This window comes from Pseudopodoces humilis, chromosome 5, assembly GCF_049639895.1.
Source record: "Pseudopodoces humilis isolate 2021_Gansu_Grassland_sample_001 chromosome 5, ASM4963989v1, whole genome shotgun sequence".
In the NCBI taxonomy this organism is placed as follows: Eukaryota; Metazoa; Chordata; class Aves; order Passeriformes; family Paridae; genus Pseudopodoces; species Pseudopodoces humilis.
This window is the reverse complement of record NC_142204.1, coordinates 21,055,968-21,076,423: the sequence shown is the minus strand read 5'-3', so window position 1 is coordinate 21,076,423 and position 20,456 is coordinate 21,055,968. Positions and strand designations below refer to the sequence as shown.

The following is a 20,456-nucleotide window of genomic DNA, read 5'->3' as shown; positions in this document are numbered from 1 at the left end:
AAAAGCTGGAAGTGGGAAGGGCACCTGATGTAGATGTTTCAACAAAAGAGGTTAACATGCAAACTTCTAAATTTCCTAGAATGGCACTCTAGAAAATAAATATATTAATGTCACTTTGCCATGGAGAAGGCAACATCTTTGCCTACTTTCTTACTGTGGTTTTCAGAGAGAGGGCATCCAGAATGCTGCGGCACGTAGCAGATCTGTCTTGCTAATAATATGCTGCAAAATAAACAAAGCTTTGACATTTAAATCACACCCCCCCATCCCACCCCAGCCCCACATTTGTAGATTACCTATACATTCTCAGGATACAGTGAGAAATCATTCTATAGTACATATTTAATTATGATTTTAAAAAGTCTAACTCAGACACAATCTCTGGCCAGTAGCAAAATATCCACACATCACTAAAGTGAAGATCTGTTATTATCTCTCCACTGCAACAAACGGAAATCAGCACCTCGAGAAGGAGCTCCAGGGGGATCGTATCGCAGCCAATCGCACCAGATAAAAACATAAGCTAATTTCACAAATGAAGTTTGACAAGAAGTAACATTGCATTTGTCTTGGCGAAACGAAGCACAACATTTCACAGGTACAGTTACCATGCAAACGCATGTTTGTTGAGTCTGTCGTTGATTTCAACCCCAAATCACGAGTAGCATGCAGTTCTCCTGCCCCCCCCAACTACTGTATTAGAGACAGTCTGGGTAATGTGCCTCTTTGGTGTAACCATAGCCTCTCAGACAAGATTATACCACCCTAGGAAAGAATACAAGCAAAACTTGACCATATGTGTGTTTACACAATGTACATTTTACCATTTAAAAAACCAAAACATGTTACATAGATTCTCAAACACAACTCTGTTGAAAATGAAATTTTAAGCTTAAGAAATAGGTTTTAAACAACAAGGCCACCCCATTATTTTTTATGAACAGTTTAAAAAGTTCCCACCCCTAAAAATCTGCCAGTATATTTCCTCAACAGTCTTACCCACTCTCTAATACAGCTGATCTTTGCTGGACAGCAATAACAGTTCTTACATTTCTTAAATGCACGAGATAATGGACTCTGGGATAGATATAGTTCTTAACTGTGTAACACTGGAACAAATCTGACTTAAATGATTAATTGGTAAATTCAGGTGTTCCCCAGCACTACCCTTCAGGCAGGGACTTCTGCTGTTCACTGATGTGACTTCTGGCTTTTGTTGGCATCAAGCTCCACGAACAGGCTCGTGTTCAGAATGTGAGTACAAGAGCAATTCACCAGATACTCTGGTACCCAGCTTGCTCAAAACCAGGGAGGAACTTTGTTTTTTGTATTCTCTCATCCAGGTGGGGATGCAGCCCCAGTGCAGCACCTTTGGCCGAAACAGAACTATTTGGATGCGATGTAGAATTTTTTACATTTTCTTTTTTTGTAGTCATTTAAGCAACTGCAACAGCAGACTTAACTTGCAGGGTCCTTGATTAGAGGGTTACCATCTTCCTCGGCTTTACACAACGGAGCCCTTTGAAGAAGACAAATGAATTGACTGAATCCTTGTGGCCAACGTCCTCTGTAAGTCCTCTAGTACATTCTGACCAGATGTTTCTCCATTCTTGTCATACAACAACTGCTTGAAAGCTTCGTTTTCAATGAGGACCATCATATTTTTTAGAAAGTAGCCTTCACAATAGGCAGATAGTTCTGTGACGCCGAGGAACTACAAGAAGTGAAATTAGAGAAAGATAACCATTCGGATAAAACTCAGGCTGCAAACACAGTGCATAAGAGCTGCGCACAAACAAATACACAAGCTAAGCCCTTTAGACAGACACAGTCTAGAATGCGCTTACTTACAGTTACGAATGTGTGGAGAGGAAGGAGTTAATAAAACAGTATTTTATGCTGATGATTCTCACAGTAATTCCATGTTAAAAGACCCTGGCTGTTGGGGAAACCAAATTCCACAGGCTGGCGCTTTTCTCCCTTGGAAATTGATGGGAGTTTTACCACAGAGCTTACCAGACCCATGATTTCATGCTAGAAGTTACACCCTAAAAATACAGGTTTGGGAAAACATTACAGACCATGTTTCAAGAATGCTGTCCTTAGCAAGGATGGGGCATATGACTGCAGAAAGTTGTCATGCAGAACTTCATGCTTTGAGGAGAAATGGAAATAATCAGCCATTGAAAAAAATCAGCAGAGGTGGATTTCCCAGCATTGGACACTTTAAGATTCAGCTGGGCAGGGTGCTGGGCCATCTTGTCTAGACTGCATTTTTGCAAAAAAAGGTTGGACCAAATGATCCTTGAAGTCCCTTTCAAGCTGGTATTCTGCAATTCTATGACTACAATTTTAAAAATGGAAAGCCCATAGGGATATTAACGATCTCAGTACTCTCTAGTCACCTTTTATTTGTAAATATGACCAAATCCACATTACAGAATCACAGAATGCACTGAGTTGGAAAGGACTCACAAGGATCAGAGTCCAACTCCTGGCCCTGCAAGGGACCATCCACCAAACTGTAGCTTTCTCTCAATCTTGATGACAAAGGCTGTGCTCCATATGTCTCTGGGCCAATGTACTCACACATCCCCCTCTGGAAAGGCAGGGGAGGTCCTGCAGGTGCAGATGAGCTTGCAAAGCACCAGGGTCAAGAAAGGTGTCCCTGACCTTGGTTCTAACTAGATGATCTTTAAGGGTCCCTTCCAACCCAGCTAATTCCAGAAGTCAAAGATTCAGGCACAGCCAGGTTGGCTGCTGCTGCAATGCCCTACCCACAGCAGTGCCAACACGACTCTGGCTGTAAAACCCACCCAGCTACCTCATTCCCACTGCTTCCACTGGGAGGTGCAGGCACAAATACCTTGCAGGCTGGGGCTCTTACAGGCAAACCAGGAGCTGGATTTAGCCACTGGGTTTGTTAAGTCCCAGCATGTAAGAATTTTCTTCAATCAGGATGTAAATAACAGCCTGATTTCACAATTCAAAGAAAACACGATTTTAAAGCAAAATTATTATTTTTACTGACAGCAATACAAATAGAGAAGTTCGCACATGAGCTAGAAGACAAATCAAATATTTTTCAAGTGATTCCTGCACTGTAATTTTTTTCCTCTTACATTAAATGGACCTGCAGATATACCTCATTGCTTAATTTTATAGGTGGACCTTTGTGCTATTTCAAACATTGATTGCAAGTTATCTGTACATGAAGACCTAACATTACTATTCTCTGTAGGAAATACCTGATGATGGGAATAGAGGTCAGATCTGCAGGGGTTTGGAGCAAACTGCTCTGTTCAATCAAACCTCCATGTCTCAATGCATCAGTTTATCTTTTGTATAGACCATGCAAGTTAGAGAAAAAAATCTCTTAAAGAAATGCTTGAAGAATATTTCACTGCACTTATATTTGTGCGTCATTTCCATCTTCCAAGTGAAAATCTAACTACTACACATGAGGAGGGAAAAAACTGAAACTAATCAATGTGGTAACCACCTCCACCAATGCGTGTAAATAGGTTTTCTAGGACAAGAAATGTCACACTTTTGTGTCTAATGACTTAGGCAACCTCACAAGCTAAGTATATAATTTGATTCCAATAAGAAACTCTCCAAGACATAAAATTCTCATTACCATCCTTGCAGGGCTCTGAGCCATTGCACTTCCACAACGTGGCATTTCTATATATTGACAAGGTGTCACTGGCATTGAGTGCATCACCCCACTGGGCTTCAGGCAGGAAGAAACAGGTAATGGAAATGGGAAAATGCATCTTGGAAGGTGAAAGCAGAGATGCCTACTTCACTTAGTGATTCCTGTAGAATCAGCTCAGCAGTTTGTGTTGCCATGAATAAGGGATAGATCTCCTGCACAGTGGTACACTCAAACTGAGTTTGAACCGCTCAGGGAAGGGGCTGAGAAGCTGCCACCTTGGACTTAGACTACCTAATTTTCGATTGTCACTATACCAGGAACCTATTAATCAGTCAGTCCCAGTAAATGAATGACAAATCTTAAACATGCAACAAATGAGATATACATACATACATATATCTGTATCTATTTTTTACAAAACTGACCTACAAGGATGATGGCAGACACACAACATGCAAGCATATGCAGTTATTTTTACCTTGGCATGATTATAAATATCCACGCAGTTTTCTGTATTAATGCTTTTTGCACAAATGATCTCACAGTGTCGTTGTAAAGCTTCAAGCTGGAAAAATTTAGCAGCAGAGAGAAGCTAAAAAAAAAAACAAAAGGCATGGAAAAAATAGTCAAAAACTGCTGAGCGATACAGAATCAGAGCTTGCTTCTTTACTGTTTCATTATATGTTTTTCTCTGTCCCTTCTTCAGTTAGCATGAAAGTACTGACAAAAAAGTCAGAATGAGAAGATTTCTTGGTTGTTTTAACCCTCTGCAGTCCCATCTAAATCACACAGTGGGAATCTCTACACAGAGAGAACACCAAAGGCTGCTCAGGTCCACATGTTGACTTTGGAATGGGACAAGGAGAAAAAGGAAAGAGCGGCTTGAAGAATATTCTGTCACTTTGCAAACACGACTCTGCAATAAGGGACCTGCAAATACATCCCCAGACCCCAAAGTTCCGGTTAAACTTCATCTGTTCCCCAAGATCTTATTGAAACAGAGCACCTGGACTGGATGTTGGGAAGTCAGCAGAAAGATGAGGATCAAGTGTGTAGAGGAAGTCAAACCAAACAATGATGACCATCCTGGGCAGTCTTAATCTAGAGAGACAATAAACCTCAAATCTGCTACCTCAGCAGGCTCAAGGGAACAGAATCAGATCTCCATATGCTCCTTGTCCTAGCCTGTGAGCAGCTGTAAGGGGATATCCAGGCCAGAAGCACTGTCTGCAGACCATGTTGCTCCAAGGAAAGAGTGCAGAAAGCTGGGAACCAGCTTTGTGAGGCAATGCCTAGCTACCATTCATGTGGGTGTCACACGTCTGTCACCACTCTGCCACAGCTCTCCTGACACCAGCACTGACCTCCCTCTTTGGCCCTGCATCCCCACCGTGGCTGTACTGCCTACCCTGGCACTGCCTTGGCATCTCTGCATGCCTGTGAGGTGAAAATGGCTTGAATTTTGAGTTCTCCAACTGATTTCTGCAGTGTTAAGATTTTCTCTGATGCCCTTTTTCTGTCCTTTTACAGCAGGGAAAAGTAATTTCATTTTCTGTCTTTCGATGGTAGGTTATGTCTCTGGCTCTCTGCTCTGCCTTAGAAAGCAGGTTGGAGTTCTTCATTGCTTGACACCTTGCTGTAACCCAGCCAGACCTTAGGCTGAGCTGTTCACGTATTTAAATAGCACTTACTCAGGTATTCAGGCTTTTACACAGCCCTTATTATTTGGGACTCATAACAAAAAGCTAACCTGTGCATCCCAAAGGGGCTCTTATGCTGCACTGGGGAAGAAACAAAACCATAAAACTTCCATGACATTATTCTGACTTCTCCTATGCAGTCTGCTCAAGATCTACTTTAATCCCATAAATAAATCCAAGTGCTGAAAATCTACAGTGCTGATGTGATAGCAGCCAGCTGGCCCCAATTATGAATTGCAGCAAAGATTTCTGTGGAGTATTTCTGGTGCTTCTTGTTATCATATTTGTAATAAGGCAAGTTACTAAATGCAGTTTTGAAAGATAAAGCCAAATCCTATTCCAGCTGCCTCTGTGGCTCAAGCAGTCATGTGCTGGTTTGTAATTACTTTAAGCTGTGAGGAACCATGGCCAGATCTGTTATCAAGAGATCAATCAATCAGTCATACATTCTGGAGTCCCAGAAGTTTTGAGATGTCACAAAAGTAGAGCAAGCTGCCAGCTGAAATGCAGCACAAGCTTTTTAACAGCCTAGGTGATAACACACACATCTCTATAAAGCCACTGCACTGCCTAGTCTAAGATTCTCTTTTTCAGAAAAGGTTAGAAATTCAGGAGGTCTTTCAAAACTCTGAGTGAAATAGAGAATTAGTGAACTTTTCCTATATAGCTCCTATATATATCCACAGTCAATGTGGACATGCTTACTTAAAAATCCACTACTTCCACTAGAGAGGGGCAATTTCAGTCCTGACCAGTTCCATCCTCTGGCTGTCAGACTGTAGTGTTACAGGGACAGAACAATACAGGCAACAGTGGAACAGTGACAGGACACTAGGAAATGGAAAGTAGCTGCACCAGGGGAAGTGCAAATTGGCCATAAGGAACAGGCTCTCCACTGAGAGGGTGGTCAGCCACTGAACAGGTTCCCCAGGGAAGTGCTCATGGCACCAAGCCTGCCTGAGTTCAAGGCACATCTGCATGACACTCTGAGTGATGTGGTTTAGCTTTACACAGCCCTGCAAGGAGCAGGGAGTTGGACTTGATGATCCTTATGGGTCTCTTCCAGCTTGAGATATTTTATGACCCTGTGATGGTGGTGGCAGACACTGATGGTTACCAGCTGTTTAAGTAGCTCTGAATTCAGTATTTACTGACCTGCATTCTTTTTGGCTGCTTGAAAACTCCCTGAATGACTATCAAGAATTTGCTCAAACACCTCTTAGTTCTGTATATCTGGAGTGGTTTTGCTGATCATAGCTGACTGTGATAGCACACAGTATTTGGAAGGGAATGACTCAATGTCCCTACGGTTGTGGTTGCATGGCTACACTGAAGGTTCAGTCAGCTCTAACTGGCTTTGGTTTGGCTTTTGCAAAAGGCCATCACAGCACCTGGACGTTTTATATCCAGTGAGAAAGGGGCAAAGAAGTCTCTGTATCTCAGAGAGTAGATTATGGCTATATTAATAAAATTTGAGAATCACATGCTTGAAATTGAACTGAACTGTGTCTCCAGTGGACTTCTCTCATGGTTAAAGCCCAGCACATGCCCAAGACTTCTCCCATGTGAGGAACCAAATTGGATGTTTTTAATGCTGCTGAGATAGGGAGGATGGAACACTGAGTTGCTGGAAATTGGTTCCAGACTTTGGTAACACCAGCTTTGCCTCTAAGGAGGTATTTGCAAAGTCTCCCAGTCTCCTGCAGAACTGCAGAGAGCCTGGGCACTTCAGGTGAAGCACTGCTGGCTCTTACAGGAGTGCTCAGGTCTTGCCCAATGGCCATGCGCCCTCAGGTGAATGGTACACAGATCAGTCAGTATCGCTCCCACTGCAATTAAATAAATGTCTCTTACCTCCATAATTTCATTATTTTTAATCAGGAGTGACTCTGCACCTCCATAATAAAGATACTGCATAACCAGCTGTAATAAAAGAAAGGGAGTGTTTATAAAAAACAATCCAAGACATAGAGGAACAGGGGACAACACAGGCAATTCCCAAGGCTCTCCTAACACCACCACGGATTTGTAGGTAAAAATGGCTCAAGCCTCCTGATTCTCTCTCTCTCTGCAAAGCTCAGTGTTTCCTTCTCACAGGCTGTCTAATGTCTCAAACCTCACCCTCAAATTGTCTGGACTTCCTGCTGAGCTCCAAACACTTTGCAGGAAACTGATTAATTAATTTTGAATTTTCAGTGTATTTCCCAGTCTGTGAAGTACATCACTGATACAGACAAACCCAGCATATATAATAGTTATTCCCTTATTCCTTTCCTGGCAAAGGCCCCCTTCATCCAGCTGTGTGTGGGCACTCATGGATGATAAGAAAGAGGTGGAGGAGGCTTTGCACTGTAACACAATCCAGCTAAGATCCCTCTGTGGGGAGCACAGCTATTGTAGGCAGCTGGGAATTATGCGCAGCGGGAACGGTCGATACATGGAGCTCCAGCTCAAAGCAAGGGAAGCATATCCATGTACATGCTACAGGTACAGAGAGCAAGCTCTGCCTTTTCATGGCAAAGAAACTGATTGGAGAGCACTGCTATGGAAGGGAGTGAAGCGTTTCTCTTCCAAACCTGTCCATTAAATACAACTAGAGAAAGAAGTGCCTTATGCTGACAGGCAGCACGCTGTGTGGACAGCCCATGTCAGTGAAATGCATGTTGCTGCACCTGCTGGGGCACATTGCAATCAATAGCACTCTGCAGTGCTCGAACTGCAGAGATGAAGCCTGTGCTTGTGAAACCGCTGCTCTGCTCTATCACATACATAGGTACTAATTTGGACAGAGCATGCGTGGTGTTCCTCTTACAAGTTCCACTCAAATTCAGCGTGAGGACCGTACCTGAAAGATGGGGTACTTCACATAGTTGATCTCAATACAAGTACTATCAGATGAGGGCTTGCTAGACAGCAGTGCTTTAAACCTAAATAAAAAGGAGAAAAACTGAAATACCAGCCCAAATATCTCTGTGGAAAAATGCAGTAAAAACACTATAGAAGTGCAGTGGAATGACAGCATCAACTCTTGCAAAAACAGTATACTGAAATTAACGTATTTGTTGCCGAAAATCATCAAGATTTAGACACTAACATGAAGTTCAAACCAAAAGGAAGAAGCCTCTCTCTAGAAGATTTCAATTTGAAATTTTTGAAAAATGCATCTAATGTAACAATGGAATAAAATGTACATCCAAAATTCAGATTCTGTAATGACGCATATTACAGAACCAAAATCTTTTCTTGAAGGCAACATGATCTTTTATGAAGATTTGCAACATTTAAAACCTGAATGTTTTCCTTTTTTGAAGGTGATACATTTTGGCTTATGTCCATTATGCTGGTTTAAGAAATGTTTTGGAACAAAATATTAAAAAAACTGCACTAAGACTTTTAATGCTCCTATGCACACTCAGGGTAATTGTGCAAGAAGAGGCAGGAGAGAAAACTGGATAGGTTGCTGCTCTCTGATTATCAAAACCTGAAATTCAGATACAACATTCAGGACAAAAAACCCTGCATATTTTTAGTTAATAATTGCAGACTTATGTGAGATATATACATATGTAACAATCTACTTCTCAAAACCAGGTATTCCTATTGATCAGAAGGTGAAAATGGGAAATGTGCTGACAGAAACTCCTGCCCTTGTACTTCCTCTCTTTGATAATTCATCTGACCTCCCAGCAGTATTTAAAGCTCGGCTTATCTATCAAGACCATCCATTCACTGGATGGTAATCTTTTCCATATCATGACTGCATCTTGTTAATTGAAATACAGGTAACAATTTATTTGCTTTCACTATTGCCAAACTCTACTATGAACACAATTTAGTAGGCTTAAAGCTGCAGTTTGGAACATATTTGTACATCTACCAAGAGGCTCTAAACCCCAATATCCATTTCTTAATGGGAGGCAGGGTCAGGAACTGCAGCTACTTTATGCAAATCTCTTTACTCTGTGCTGTGGGTTGGCAGCACAACTATAGCACCAATTCCCATATTGCTTAAACTATCCAAACCCAGTGCTGTGTCCTTGCTACATCTTGAAATAAACTGTTATGGAGGGCCAGCAAGACTTGTTTAAAAGCACACCTTGAATTATACAGCTGCATACAAATAACATTTGTGAGCAGATCTTGGATTGGGTTGAGCTGTGTAGCCCACATTCAGCCTTCTGAGCACAGGAAACAGACTATAAATATTGCCTTTGGATACAGTATGGTATGCTTCATAGCTATTTAATTTTATTTAGAAGTTGTCAAATGCTGTCAATTAATTGTGTGATAGTAGGTTGTTTTCCCTGGAGAGTGCAGAAACTGATGCAAGGCAGGATTTAACCACCCACAAGATAAATTATTAAGAATCAAAATATCACAACTCCTGTATGGTTGAGAACTGGGTGCAGTGACAAGCACCACACCAATGTGCCTCAGTGGAATGATGTCAGATACATGGCCAGAAGCATGGATCATTCACTGGATGAAAATCTATTGACAAGAGCACTTGTTAAATGTCTGGCAGATCAACCAGAAACAAGCTGTGGGGATGTTCTGATTAAGAAAAACTGGGAAGATTGGGCCACTAGCCCTCAAAAAAACTGGAACAGCAAAACAAACAAAAAACCCCCACAAATCCATAAAATCAAATTCTATTTTTATTAAAAACCAGAGATTCCTATTTTACCTTGGTGATGCAGTAAATAGCAACACTCGATGTGCATAAAATGGTCTTCCTTCCACCAGAAATGTGACATCTGACATCTCTTTATTGTTAAGAAAATGGGGATCTAGAATCACAAAAAGAAGGAAACAAAAAAGCCAATAACTTTAATTTGGAAGAGGTCAGGAATGTACTGAATATTTCCCTGTTTTGACATAAGAAAGCAACAGAATAGAAGGATACTGTTCTTAGTCAGTAAAGCCCATAAAGCTATTTTGGACAGCCTGAGACAACCACATGGAGATGAGACAAAGGGAATTCAAAGCAGTGAAGTCTGTGATGACCTTTGCTGAAATGACAGTCAGCCATCCCCGCCGTGTGATGCTGGCACAGCCTCCCAGCTCTGACACCCAGAGCAAACCGCCGTTCCGCAGATGCTGGGAGCCCTACACTCATTTATGCTCTATTAGGCCACTCTCCCTGTGTGAGGAAGTCTCTGTCAAGAGGAAGAGGGTCCTGGAAAATTGCTTGTGTGTTCTCTCAGTCCCCTGAAAGCAGCCTGGGCTCTGCTGACCAAGCTGGGAGGTGCAGCATCATCTGCAGCAAGCCAGGGTGGTACGGCTTGGATCCCAGCCTAATTAGCAACACAGACAAATCTTTGCAGATTTACGGCCCCGCTCTAGCGCACCTGATGACCCTCCTGATGTCAGCAGAAGTTTTAGGTCAGGCTAAGTCTGGGGCCCTTCCTTCTTCTAATTCTGTCTTTTAAACTGAGATTTTTCTGACTTGTGGCCCCCTCGAGCACCTGGCCAGCTGCAGCCTTCCTACAGCTCTCCCTGGAGAGCCAGGCAGGATCTTCCAGCCACACTTACCCAGGCGGGAGGTCTGCTTGCGCTTAATTTCCACGAGCTTTGGAATTGGGTAGGGTCCATAGCAATGAGTGAAAATGACAGAGAGCTGCTGGCTGATCACCTCGTTCTAGGCAAAAGGAAACAAACATATACAATGTAAGATCAGTATGCAAAGGACATGCTATGTTGTTCTCAACAGCTGCCTGGTTTGAAGGTGAAAAATGTGATTGCTGGAGCTTTATTATAAATAAGAGCTTATGATAATTAGCATTTGTTAGAAACTGTAGTTCTCATTTACTTGATTGCTGTATCTCCTGTACAAATAATTTTAAGCAAAGAAGTCTTCTCCCTGGATGACAAGTCTTCTTTGTCTAAAATATTCCATAGCCCAGTCCCCGCCGCAAAAACTAAGTTCCTTTACAACAGTGATTTCATTTTATTTGCAGACTTACTGTACTGGAAAATGACTTTTTTTTTTTTCTCTTTAGAAAATGGTCACTGGTCACATCTTAGAAAACCCGAGCTACAGACAGATGCAGCTGCACACGTTTTTAAGTACAGCAGTCTCACAAACAGACCCTTCCCCTAGAGAGCGACTGAGGCACCAGAGCCAGCCACTCATTTAATCCCAAATGCTTCATTAACGTGCTCTTATACCTCTGGCACCAGTGTGGGCACTGCTGCGCTGTGGAAGCCACCAGACCCTCATAAAACCAGGTCTGGTCCCTGGCCTTACCCCTTTCTGCCCCAACTCTGGGGGCAAGGCACCCACAGGATGCTTTCCTAAGCACCTTGAGTATTTGTATGCCTAAGATGCAAAGGTAGTGAAATGGATTTAATGCCTAACTACCTAAGTCCCAGACAAAAGTGGGATTTAAAAGGCTTGGCAAATTTTATCCCACACTTTGCTGATAACCAGAGCAAGTCTAGACAAGTTCAGTAGGGCCACACTGTTAATTCATGGTAACATCTTTTAATACTCTGTTGACTGGTGAGTCTCTCCACGCTAGGAAACTGTGAAATGGCAAGACACTTAAATGTAAGAGGATCAAAGGCCAAGGAAATGAGCAGATCAGGGACAAAAACCAGTATCATAGTATAAAACTCTGAGGTGTGTAGTTGTTACACTACAAATATCTCCAGGCTTTAGAAGCAGATATCGAAGGTTTCCTTGCTCTGAGCACATTTCAGAAATGCTCCTTAAATCCCATGAGCAACAAAAAGGAGTGGCAGAGATGCTGTAATGACTCTTACTGAATCTAATCAAACAGGGTGGGAAGGGGTAGAGCTGTTCCCTCACAGGCACATGCTGATGTCAAAGGAAATTACACGCACTCACCCGCAGGCAGGAGCTGGCTCCTATTACTACGTCAGATGTAGCACTGAAAGAAACACTGAGATAAGAGAAACTCTCCTACTGAGAGACCCCATTTAGCAGGCACAGGGCCCAGCCCTCAGAGAGGGGTTCACTGCTGTGGCTCTGAGACAAGGAGGGCGGCTCACCCCAGGAGCATCTCACTGTTCAGCATCCTCCCGCCAGAGCTCTGCAAAGGGAGCGAACCACGGGCTAAAGAGAAAAGGAAGATTTAAGGCCAGATTTAAAGAAGGAAGTGACTCAGCTGCTGGGAGGGCTGGGAGGGGAAGCTTTAGACAGAGCAGAAAGAGCAATTTCTTCTCTGCTCAGAAGGGCAGTGCCAAAGCGGCAGGGCTGACTGAGTCAGCCAGGGAGGAGCGCGTCCGGGGGGATGCTGACTACCAGCAGGCAGCTCCTGGTTGGATCTGGCAGATGCTGGAAGTCAGAAAATACAAGGGAAGATGGAGACAATTCCATGGTTAGAGCAGAGGGAAGCCTCTGGAGAGAAGAAACAATGCTCACCTTTACCTGCAACGTATAAAAGCGAAGTGCACTGAGGAGGAGAGCTCCTGGAAGCCCCCTCCCCAGTCTGCTGTGGTGCATGGGTCCTGTCTCTGTCACTGAGGTTTTAGTGGCTTCCATGAACTCACCAGTCCCAGTCACAGCTGTGCCTACGCAATGGCTTGTTAAAAACACACACACGCATCAACAGACAATGAATCTCCTCCTTCCAGGGTGTCTGTGGGAACGTGCTGGTGGAAAAGCTGCGTGTTGGCTTCCCAGTGCCTTGTTGGGAGCTGGAGGCCCAACTCACCAGACCAAACCACAGCACCATGGACCAGGAGGACATCCAGCTGCACTGAAACCAGGGAAGGACAGGCCAAACTCAGCCACCAAAGTGCAAAAAGGAGATCCCTACTAGTAAATCCAACCAAAGAACCAGTTGTGCCTGCAGACAATCCCATGGGAGCCTGCCTACACTGCCAACTGCCAGCTCCCTAGGTCATCAACTCTGTGGTGTGCAGATACAAGCCCATTAAAAAAACACTTTGCCCATGTTATGGGCCCACAAGTTTGTGAAAAAAATGGTGTAAACTAAGCTCTAATTAGCTCAAAATGTGATACATTCACATGAGAGATGCTTAAAAAGCCCCAAGACATGGAACAGAGATGGGACAAAGAGAAAAGAGATCTTAGGATGGACACATCAAAGAAAGAAGGACCATCAGACAGTGGCTTCAGACTTCCAATGCAGAACACTGACCTCATTTGGCAGAGAGGAGGCTGGAGACCTTTGGCTTCTATTGATAACATTAAATACTTACGTCTCTTGCCATCCAAAGGCCAAAAACTGTGTTCAGCAAGAAAGCTGAAGCATGTGCTTGTCTAGAGTCATTGCTAACAAACAGCAGCAAGGGATTGGTAAATTATTACAGCACACCAAGTTTGCTTCCCACACCCCCAGTACATAGCCAAGCTCACAGGGCAGTGGCCCTGGATCTACTCCCCACAGTGCCTCTGCTGACTTTTACCAATAAGCCAGGCAGAAAAAGGAGAAGAAAAAAGGGTGCTTTATCTTTAACTGGATGGCTGGGGGAAAAAATTGGCTTTTTTTAAGCCAAATCCTGCTCTTGGAGGGCTTGGGCTTCCTGTTAAGTAACTGGAACAACTGCAGAAGTCCATGGGGTGCAAGCATTGCTCTGGAAGACAGGAGGACACATTCAGCCTATTCAAGCTTCACCTTCACACAGTGCCCGCACTGAGGTGCTCAGAAGCTCCCATTTAAGCACCAAGATGGATAATTCTTCCCTGTTTATCCTTTCATCCTTTCAGCCTAACTGTGAGAGCCCAGCTGTAAGAGCTCACTGCAGCAGTTGTGGGTGGCAAGATTAACACTGGAGGAGCAAATCAAAGTTTGTTTTCTTGCTACAGTTTGATGTTGGAAAACATTGTGCCAGGATGTGTGAGGCTGACACCTGGAGCGAGGCCAGCCTCCTTTTAGACACGGGCGTTCATTTGCACTCAAAGGGAGCCGACGCACATCTTCTTCTGTGGGAGGGGGAAGAAAGCTTGGCACAGCATATAATAAAAATATTTACCTAGCCATGGGGTAGTTTACAGATAGGCAAGAGGGAACAGGGAACAACAGCAAGTCTTCTGGAGGGAGATGGTGCTTCCAGCAGAGAGCTGGTTGGTGAGCAAGCAACTTTGCTTTGTAGATACAAGTGGTCCCCTGACTTAAAAGCGTTCTTCAGCAGAGATCTAAAGGAATTCCCCAGTCCTGCTGAATGCACTTGGACTCTGAAGGGAATTCATAAATTCTTTTGAAGCAAAGCTGGAGGCTTTCAAGTTGTTGGACCAGAGATGCCTCATCGATTGATCTGAGAAGAGGTTAAGATCCGGGTGGGAAGTGCAGGGATATTTTTTCCTGACTGTCCATCTGACAAAGGTCTGTGGCAGGATTCAGGGAAGTCTCCTCCAGGCTCCAGCGCATACCCTGGGAGAGCTTGCTCCATTCCAGGTTACACAGATCAATGCAGCACAGCCATTCTGGGATGTGTTCCTACAAGGTACTGGACACAACTGGGAAATACATAGCCAATATTCTCCAGTACCTGTGCAAGACACATGTCTATGCCCCAAACTCTGCAGGGTAAAATGTGTGTTGTAGACTGCTCAAACCCCACTGCTTAGTTCTTTCCAGTCTACAGACACCCTGCCACCTCCACATGGCTGCCCTCTATAGTGGTAACAAGTCAGGCTTCTTTTCTTCACCTCTGAAATCCCAAGCAGTAGTTTGGGGTTTTCTTCTGCTGATGCTATCCTCACCAGCTCAGCTCCATTAACGTTGTTTTACCCAAAGTCTGCCAGGTCCCCAAATTCCTCTACTACATAGCCCAAAAACCAGAAGTCCACCACATTAAGGCAGAAAAAGCAACGCTTATTCCTCTGGGCTTGGTGTCTTTGTGTTAATATACATCTCCCCAGCAAACTGAGAAACCACACTGCTCAGAGAACGGGGCACTGACAAAGATATCTTCTCTCTCTGGTCCTGAGGATGCTCTGGGGACCCATTTCTCTGTTAAATGCAGAGTGGCAGAAGTGCTGTTTCCAGTCACCAATCTCACATGCAGTCCCCAGCTTCTGTTCCAGCAGTGGCAGCCTCAGGATACCCCAATCCCATTGAGGACTCGTCCATGACATGCTGGAATACGCCTGAATTAGTCCTCTATTTATGCTCCCCTCTCCCAGAAAAAGATGATATAGAGTGAAGTAACAGAGAGGGGTTTCTGCTGTCCCCCATCCCTGAACACTCAGACTCTGAGACCTTCTTTGCCATCTCAGAACTGTCTCCACCTTTGCACAGGTGTCCTGCTACTGTCCTCTTGCATAATTCCCTTTCACCAAATGCCTCAAAACTAAATAAATGCCACTTCAGATGGTCACCTAGATGGTAAAGCAGCATACACATAATTAATATTAGTCAACAACTGGAAAGGGAGGGAAGCCCCAGAGGTTGGAGCTACAGTTAGAGGCAGTGAACTGCGCAACAAAATGGGTTTTGTTAGTGCTGGGCTCAAGCCCCTCCACTGCAAGCACAAATGGAAAAGAATTAATCACAGGTACGGCCCAAACGGACCCTTCCGTTGCTTCTGGGAAAGCCGCCAAGCCTCCTTTTCAAAAGGCTCTTTATATCACAGCTGTGCATTGTATGTAGAAAGCTCAGATCCACGGGCACAGTCCAATCCCTGGGTGAGAGCCCAGAAAAGGGCAGGTGTCACATCCAAGGCATTTATTTATTGTAAATGAAGAAATGGCCCCTGCCTCTGGCAGGGGAACATTTTAGAAGGTAGCAGAGGGCAGGAACAAAACCAAACCTGTGTTAGAGTAAGTGCCAAGCTGAACGTGTGTTATGAAACCAGAGGATGGGGTTAGCAGTGCGTTATTAGCATGCCACTCGGTACCTGGCGCTCGTATCTGACGCGCAGAACGCAGGATGTACACGTGTGGATAACCTGGGTCCGGCTGACTCGGAACTGTTCAGACACAGAAGTGCTACAAGTGACAATGGGCAATGCCACACATCACCGCAGTCCCTTGGGAACAGTGAAACCTGACTGAAAGTCACGGCAAGTCCCAGCCAAAAGATGGATCGCCACGTGCTGGCTGGGCTCTGGGTGGCACACAGAAGGGCATTAGCCATTCCACAGAATCCATAAGCACACCCTTTAGCACCCTGGGATGTCTTCAGGGTTATTTTTAAGACAGGTTTTGGTGCATCTGTCTCCTCTGTGGAAACTGCATTTTTCTTCAGCTGAAGTATTTCAGTCATCAGCCAAAATGTTCCATTTTCAGGTGTTGATTTTTTCAAGAAAGGTAAAATATTATGTGAGAAACAAATATCCTAGCGAAACCTTTCATTACAATAAAACCTCAGTTTTCTGTTGAAAAGCAATTCAGCAAGACAAAGAGGAGTCTCTCCTGATAGTCTCCAGGTAAGAGAAACACACAGAGCAATCACCCAGGGGAAGACTTTCCCCTGGGATGTGATTATGACAGAGTGCCTGTTATGTAGGGTTCACCTCTGCTCTCTACCCTTAGCCCTTCCTGCAGAACAGGGCAGTCTAGCTTCACACAACAAAATACAGCTTCACACAAGCCCATCTGAAACATTAATTTCAGCCCACCATGAAGCAACAGAAAAAACTGGAATCTTCTAGCTGCTTTGTCTTCCAGTTCCACTTTCTAGGTCACATGCAGACCCTAGGGAAATACTGATTTTTGCTGACCACCATGCCTGGACTTAGCAGAACAGACACATGAGTTCAGAGTCTGTTGACATTCTTTGAGAAACCTCTCCCAACATTTGTTTTAGAAGAATCAAATCCAGAAAAACACCAGCAATATAGAAACATCAAGCTCATCTCAAGCTTCAGCTTCTGAAAGTTTTCTTGAAACACAACAGGCAGATGTTTCAATCTTTCCTGCTGTCTTCTGTTTGAGGGAGATATGAAAATACTTTTTCAGTAGTTAGTGCATCTGTGACAGAGGCTATTTCTGTAAGGATGTATTTTAAAAAACACCCCAAAGCTTTCCTTTTAAGAGATTTTGGTTTCCAAGTGGAGAAGTTACTGCTGAAAGAGTACTTTTGCTTTTAAACAATATAGGCTAGATTTCTCAAGATAGCCCACATGCCTGAATCTTTTTGGAATTTTAGAACTGGTTATTGTTCTGAATTTCTATTTGTTCTTGATAACTGTCAACACCAGACTGAGGGCTGTTATTCAAACAGCTCAGCTTTCCAAAAGAGCCAGCGCACTCCTGCACATTTCTTCAGCTGCCTCTAGGTGAATTTGTAAAGGCTGGAAAGCTGCAGGAATTTTGTATCCTGAGGAAACATCCTTACGAAGTAGTTTCCTGCATCTTTCAACAAGCCTGGCTGCCCAACACCTCACTAATGGGCTAAATATTAAAATAAACTAAATAAAATAAACATGGTGTCACTGACAGAAACAGATGGGAAGGATGAAGAGAGAGCTGCAGAATGCAATGAAGGTATGGCAGTGAAGGACTGCTCCTTCTCAAGCTGATTTAGTCTTAGACAATACACTAGCAGGAACACTTAAAGTCCTAAGCCAAGTTTTCCTGGTGTGAAGCACCTCTAGGAGCTTCAGACAACGCTTCAGCACATGTGCTCAATGCACATGTGGACTCACACGTGCACTTCAGCAATGCATAGCCACACAGGATCCAAAGAAATGGCAAAGAGCTCCTTACCTGTCCTACAGGGGAAAGGGAGAAAGTTGTAAAAGAGATTATTTGGAATTAAAAGATTGTGTATTTTCTCCAAAAAATAGGCCAAGGACAAGCTGATGTAAATTGCTGTAGGCAGAAAAAGCAGTGGATGAAACTGGCTCGTGACCTCATAGAACTGGCAATGCTGGCTCATCTATATGGATGGAGCTGGTGATTTAATGACAATCCAGTCTTTACTCCAGAGTCCTGGAGTGGAAATCTAAACCAAACCGCCTCCAAAGGCCAGATGTATTTAACTTCCAAGGTTGTGGGTTTGTGTCTCTCTCTTTTCAGGTTGTGGAAATATCAATATCAAACTGAACAGCTCCAGGATTTCTGTAGACAGAGGACACAAACTGCATATTCAGCGTATTATCCTTAAGAGACTCTCCAAAAAAACACAAGAGCTGATCTGTGAGCCTCACCTCAGGCACTACAAGCCCATGGACCTGGATGCAGCCTCCACACAGCTCTTTTAAAAGCCCCTATTTGAAGGGGGGGCGGGGGTACTCCTCAAGCAAATATGGTCCTGTGACATGGGGCAGGTGGGCAATCCAGCTCAGAGTCAAGCTCAGGCAATGCAAACATCAACCTCAGCTGGAAGGAAAGCTTTCAGTCAGGGAGTTTGGGGGAGTTTTCCCAAGCCATGAAGAGGACAATACAGATACCAACAGGCAGGAATTCAGTTGTATCTTCCTACCAATCTTCCATAACAAGACCTCAAGCATCATTTTAATTTTGAGGGACTCAACTCTGCCCTACACAGCAGCTAAAGTTTAGCTCGGGGCTACTCACTTCCATAAGTGACACTGGCTTCTGCCTCACACAGCCCTGTCCAAACCACTTCTAGCAGGTTACATTTGTGTGCTTGTCTTTCAAAGAGATTGAATCCATCCTTAAATGGCAGTGCCTTTCCTATCAGTGTCTCAAAACCATCATGTGTCATCGACATTTTTAGTGTCGAAGTTTTCCCAGTTTGGGTTTTGCTTGCTTTCAGGAGAGGTGACTTAAACCGAGCTCTCAATGTCTTTCCCACAGATGTTGCTTTTTCCAGAGGACCTTGAGCCTGGATTTTAATTTGGTAAAGACCCAAACTCACTGTAGGACAGCAGGAACCGTGGAGGGAGCAACTGTTCTCTCTGTTCTCACAGCTCTGCCTCAGCAGCATGGAAGTACTGCTACTTCCCCACTCCCCATGCAATTCTCAATGGTGCAGCCAGTGTAAGACAGTTAAAGGAATGAAAGGAAATAAAAGAGCTCCATCCCACTGGAAGCCTCCAGGAGCTGGGTATCAAAACCTTCATCTGTGATTTTGGAAGACTTCCTCCAGGGCTTCAGCGCAGCAGTGAGCAACCCATGTGCAACCTATACACTGTTCTCCCCCACCTACTTCACAGCTTGAAGAAAGACAATAAACCCAGGGACATCAGCTCAGCCAGTTTTGCCTGACTGGCCAATTTTTGTTGCTGTTCTGTGTTACAGCATCAGGACTTCTGCAAGTTTTGTTTTTGTTTCTCCTGTCAGCATCCCGACACACAGACGGGAATGGAGTGCCACCCTGCCACCCTACAGGTCACCAGCATCAGTGCTGGCAGAGATCCCACTGAAACCCTCACATCTGTGGCATTTTATAAACCATCTGTAAGACAAAAGGGATTCCTCATACCTGACATTGTTCTTGTAAGTGTTGGTTACATTTTCTTTAATATTTTCATATCTATAGCGTTTGGCTTTTTTTTTGCATGGCTTGGGAACCTGCAAGAACATTTTTACAACAGTGCAAAATAGAAGGCGGAGGCAGAAAGTTTGCTTCCTACCCTGAGACCTGCCCTTATGTTTCCATGTGATTTTGGGGGAGCTTCTCTGGTCAAATTACTCAAAACTACAAACTGCTGCTTGGCTTATCCAGGTTATCTCAGCCTCTGAGACTGGGACTGTCACTCCATGAGACATTGAAAATCTGCCTGTTTAATTACCTCAGTTTCCCTGTTGGTGAAGGGAGGATAAGATCTTCTTCCATGTCTCAACTCATTAATATTAGTAAATTGTTCTGAGATTATGGGATAGCTGGAACTATTTATAGGAACACAAAATGCCATTTCTACTAGGTGGAAGTTGCCATGCAATTAAAATATACTGAGCATCACAATATGTAGCAAATGGGACATCTTGTTTTACATCAGCCAAGAACTGCTAAGTGGCTCTCTGCTTCCTAGTTGCTTATTTTATACTTTTTGCCCTGAAAAACTCATTAAGGAAATGTACTGGGCCAGACTGTGATGTTTAGCAAGAGTCATAATCTCTCTCGAAGTTTCCAGCCCACAGGGAAAAGGATGCCCGTGTGGGCAAATCAAGCTCCTCTCTCCACAGCTCTACAAAATGCAGAGCTTTACAGTTTGCTGTCAAGAGAGAGGGATGTGAACCACAGTAA

General features: G+C 43.9%; 1 protein-coding gene across 2 annotated transcripts in view; it reads right to left on the bottom strand.

Moving 5' to 3' along the window:
- Positions 1-599: 599 nt before the first annotated feature.
- The window catches only part of ABTB3 (ankyrin repeat and BTB domain containing 3), a 162,576-nt gene continuing 142,719 nt past the window's right edge, over positions 600-20,456 (bottom strand). Inside the window, exons 12-18 of one of the 2 annotated variants that reach the window (XM_088055788.1) lie at positions 16,195-16,266; positions 10,897-11,002; positions 10,049-10,151; positions 8,207-8,288; positions 7,216-7,284; positions 4,140-4,253; positions 600-1,714 (exon numbers count right to left, since the gene is read on the bottom strand). In XM_088055788.1, the coding sequence (XP_087911914.1) occupies positions 1,505-1,714; positions 4,140-4,253; positions 7,216-7,284; positions 8,207-8,288; positions 10,049-10,151; positions 10,897-11,002; positions 16,195-16,266 (756 nt within the window). In that variant the 3' untranslated portion in view covers positions 600-1,504. The remainder of the gene's footprint in view (positions 1,715-4,139; positions 4,254-7,215; positions 7,285-8,206; positions 8,289-10,048; positions 10,152-10,896; positions 11,003-16,194; positions 16,267-20,456) is intronic. The other variant, XM_088055789.1, reaches the window with a different exon arrangement.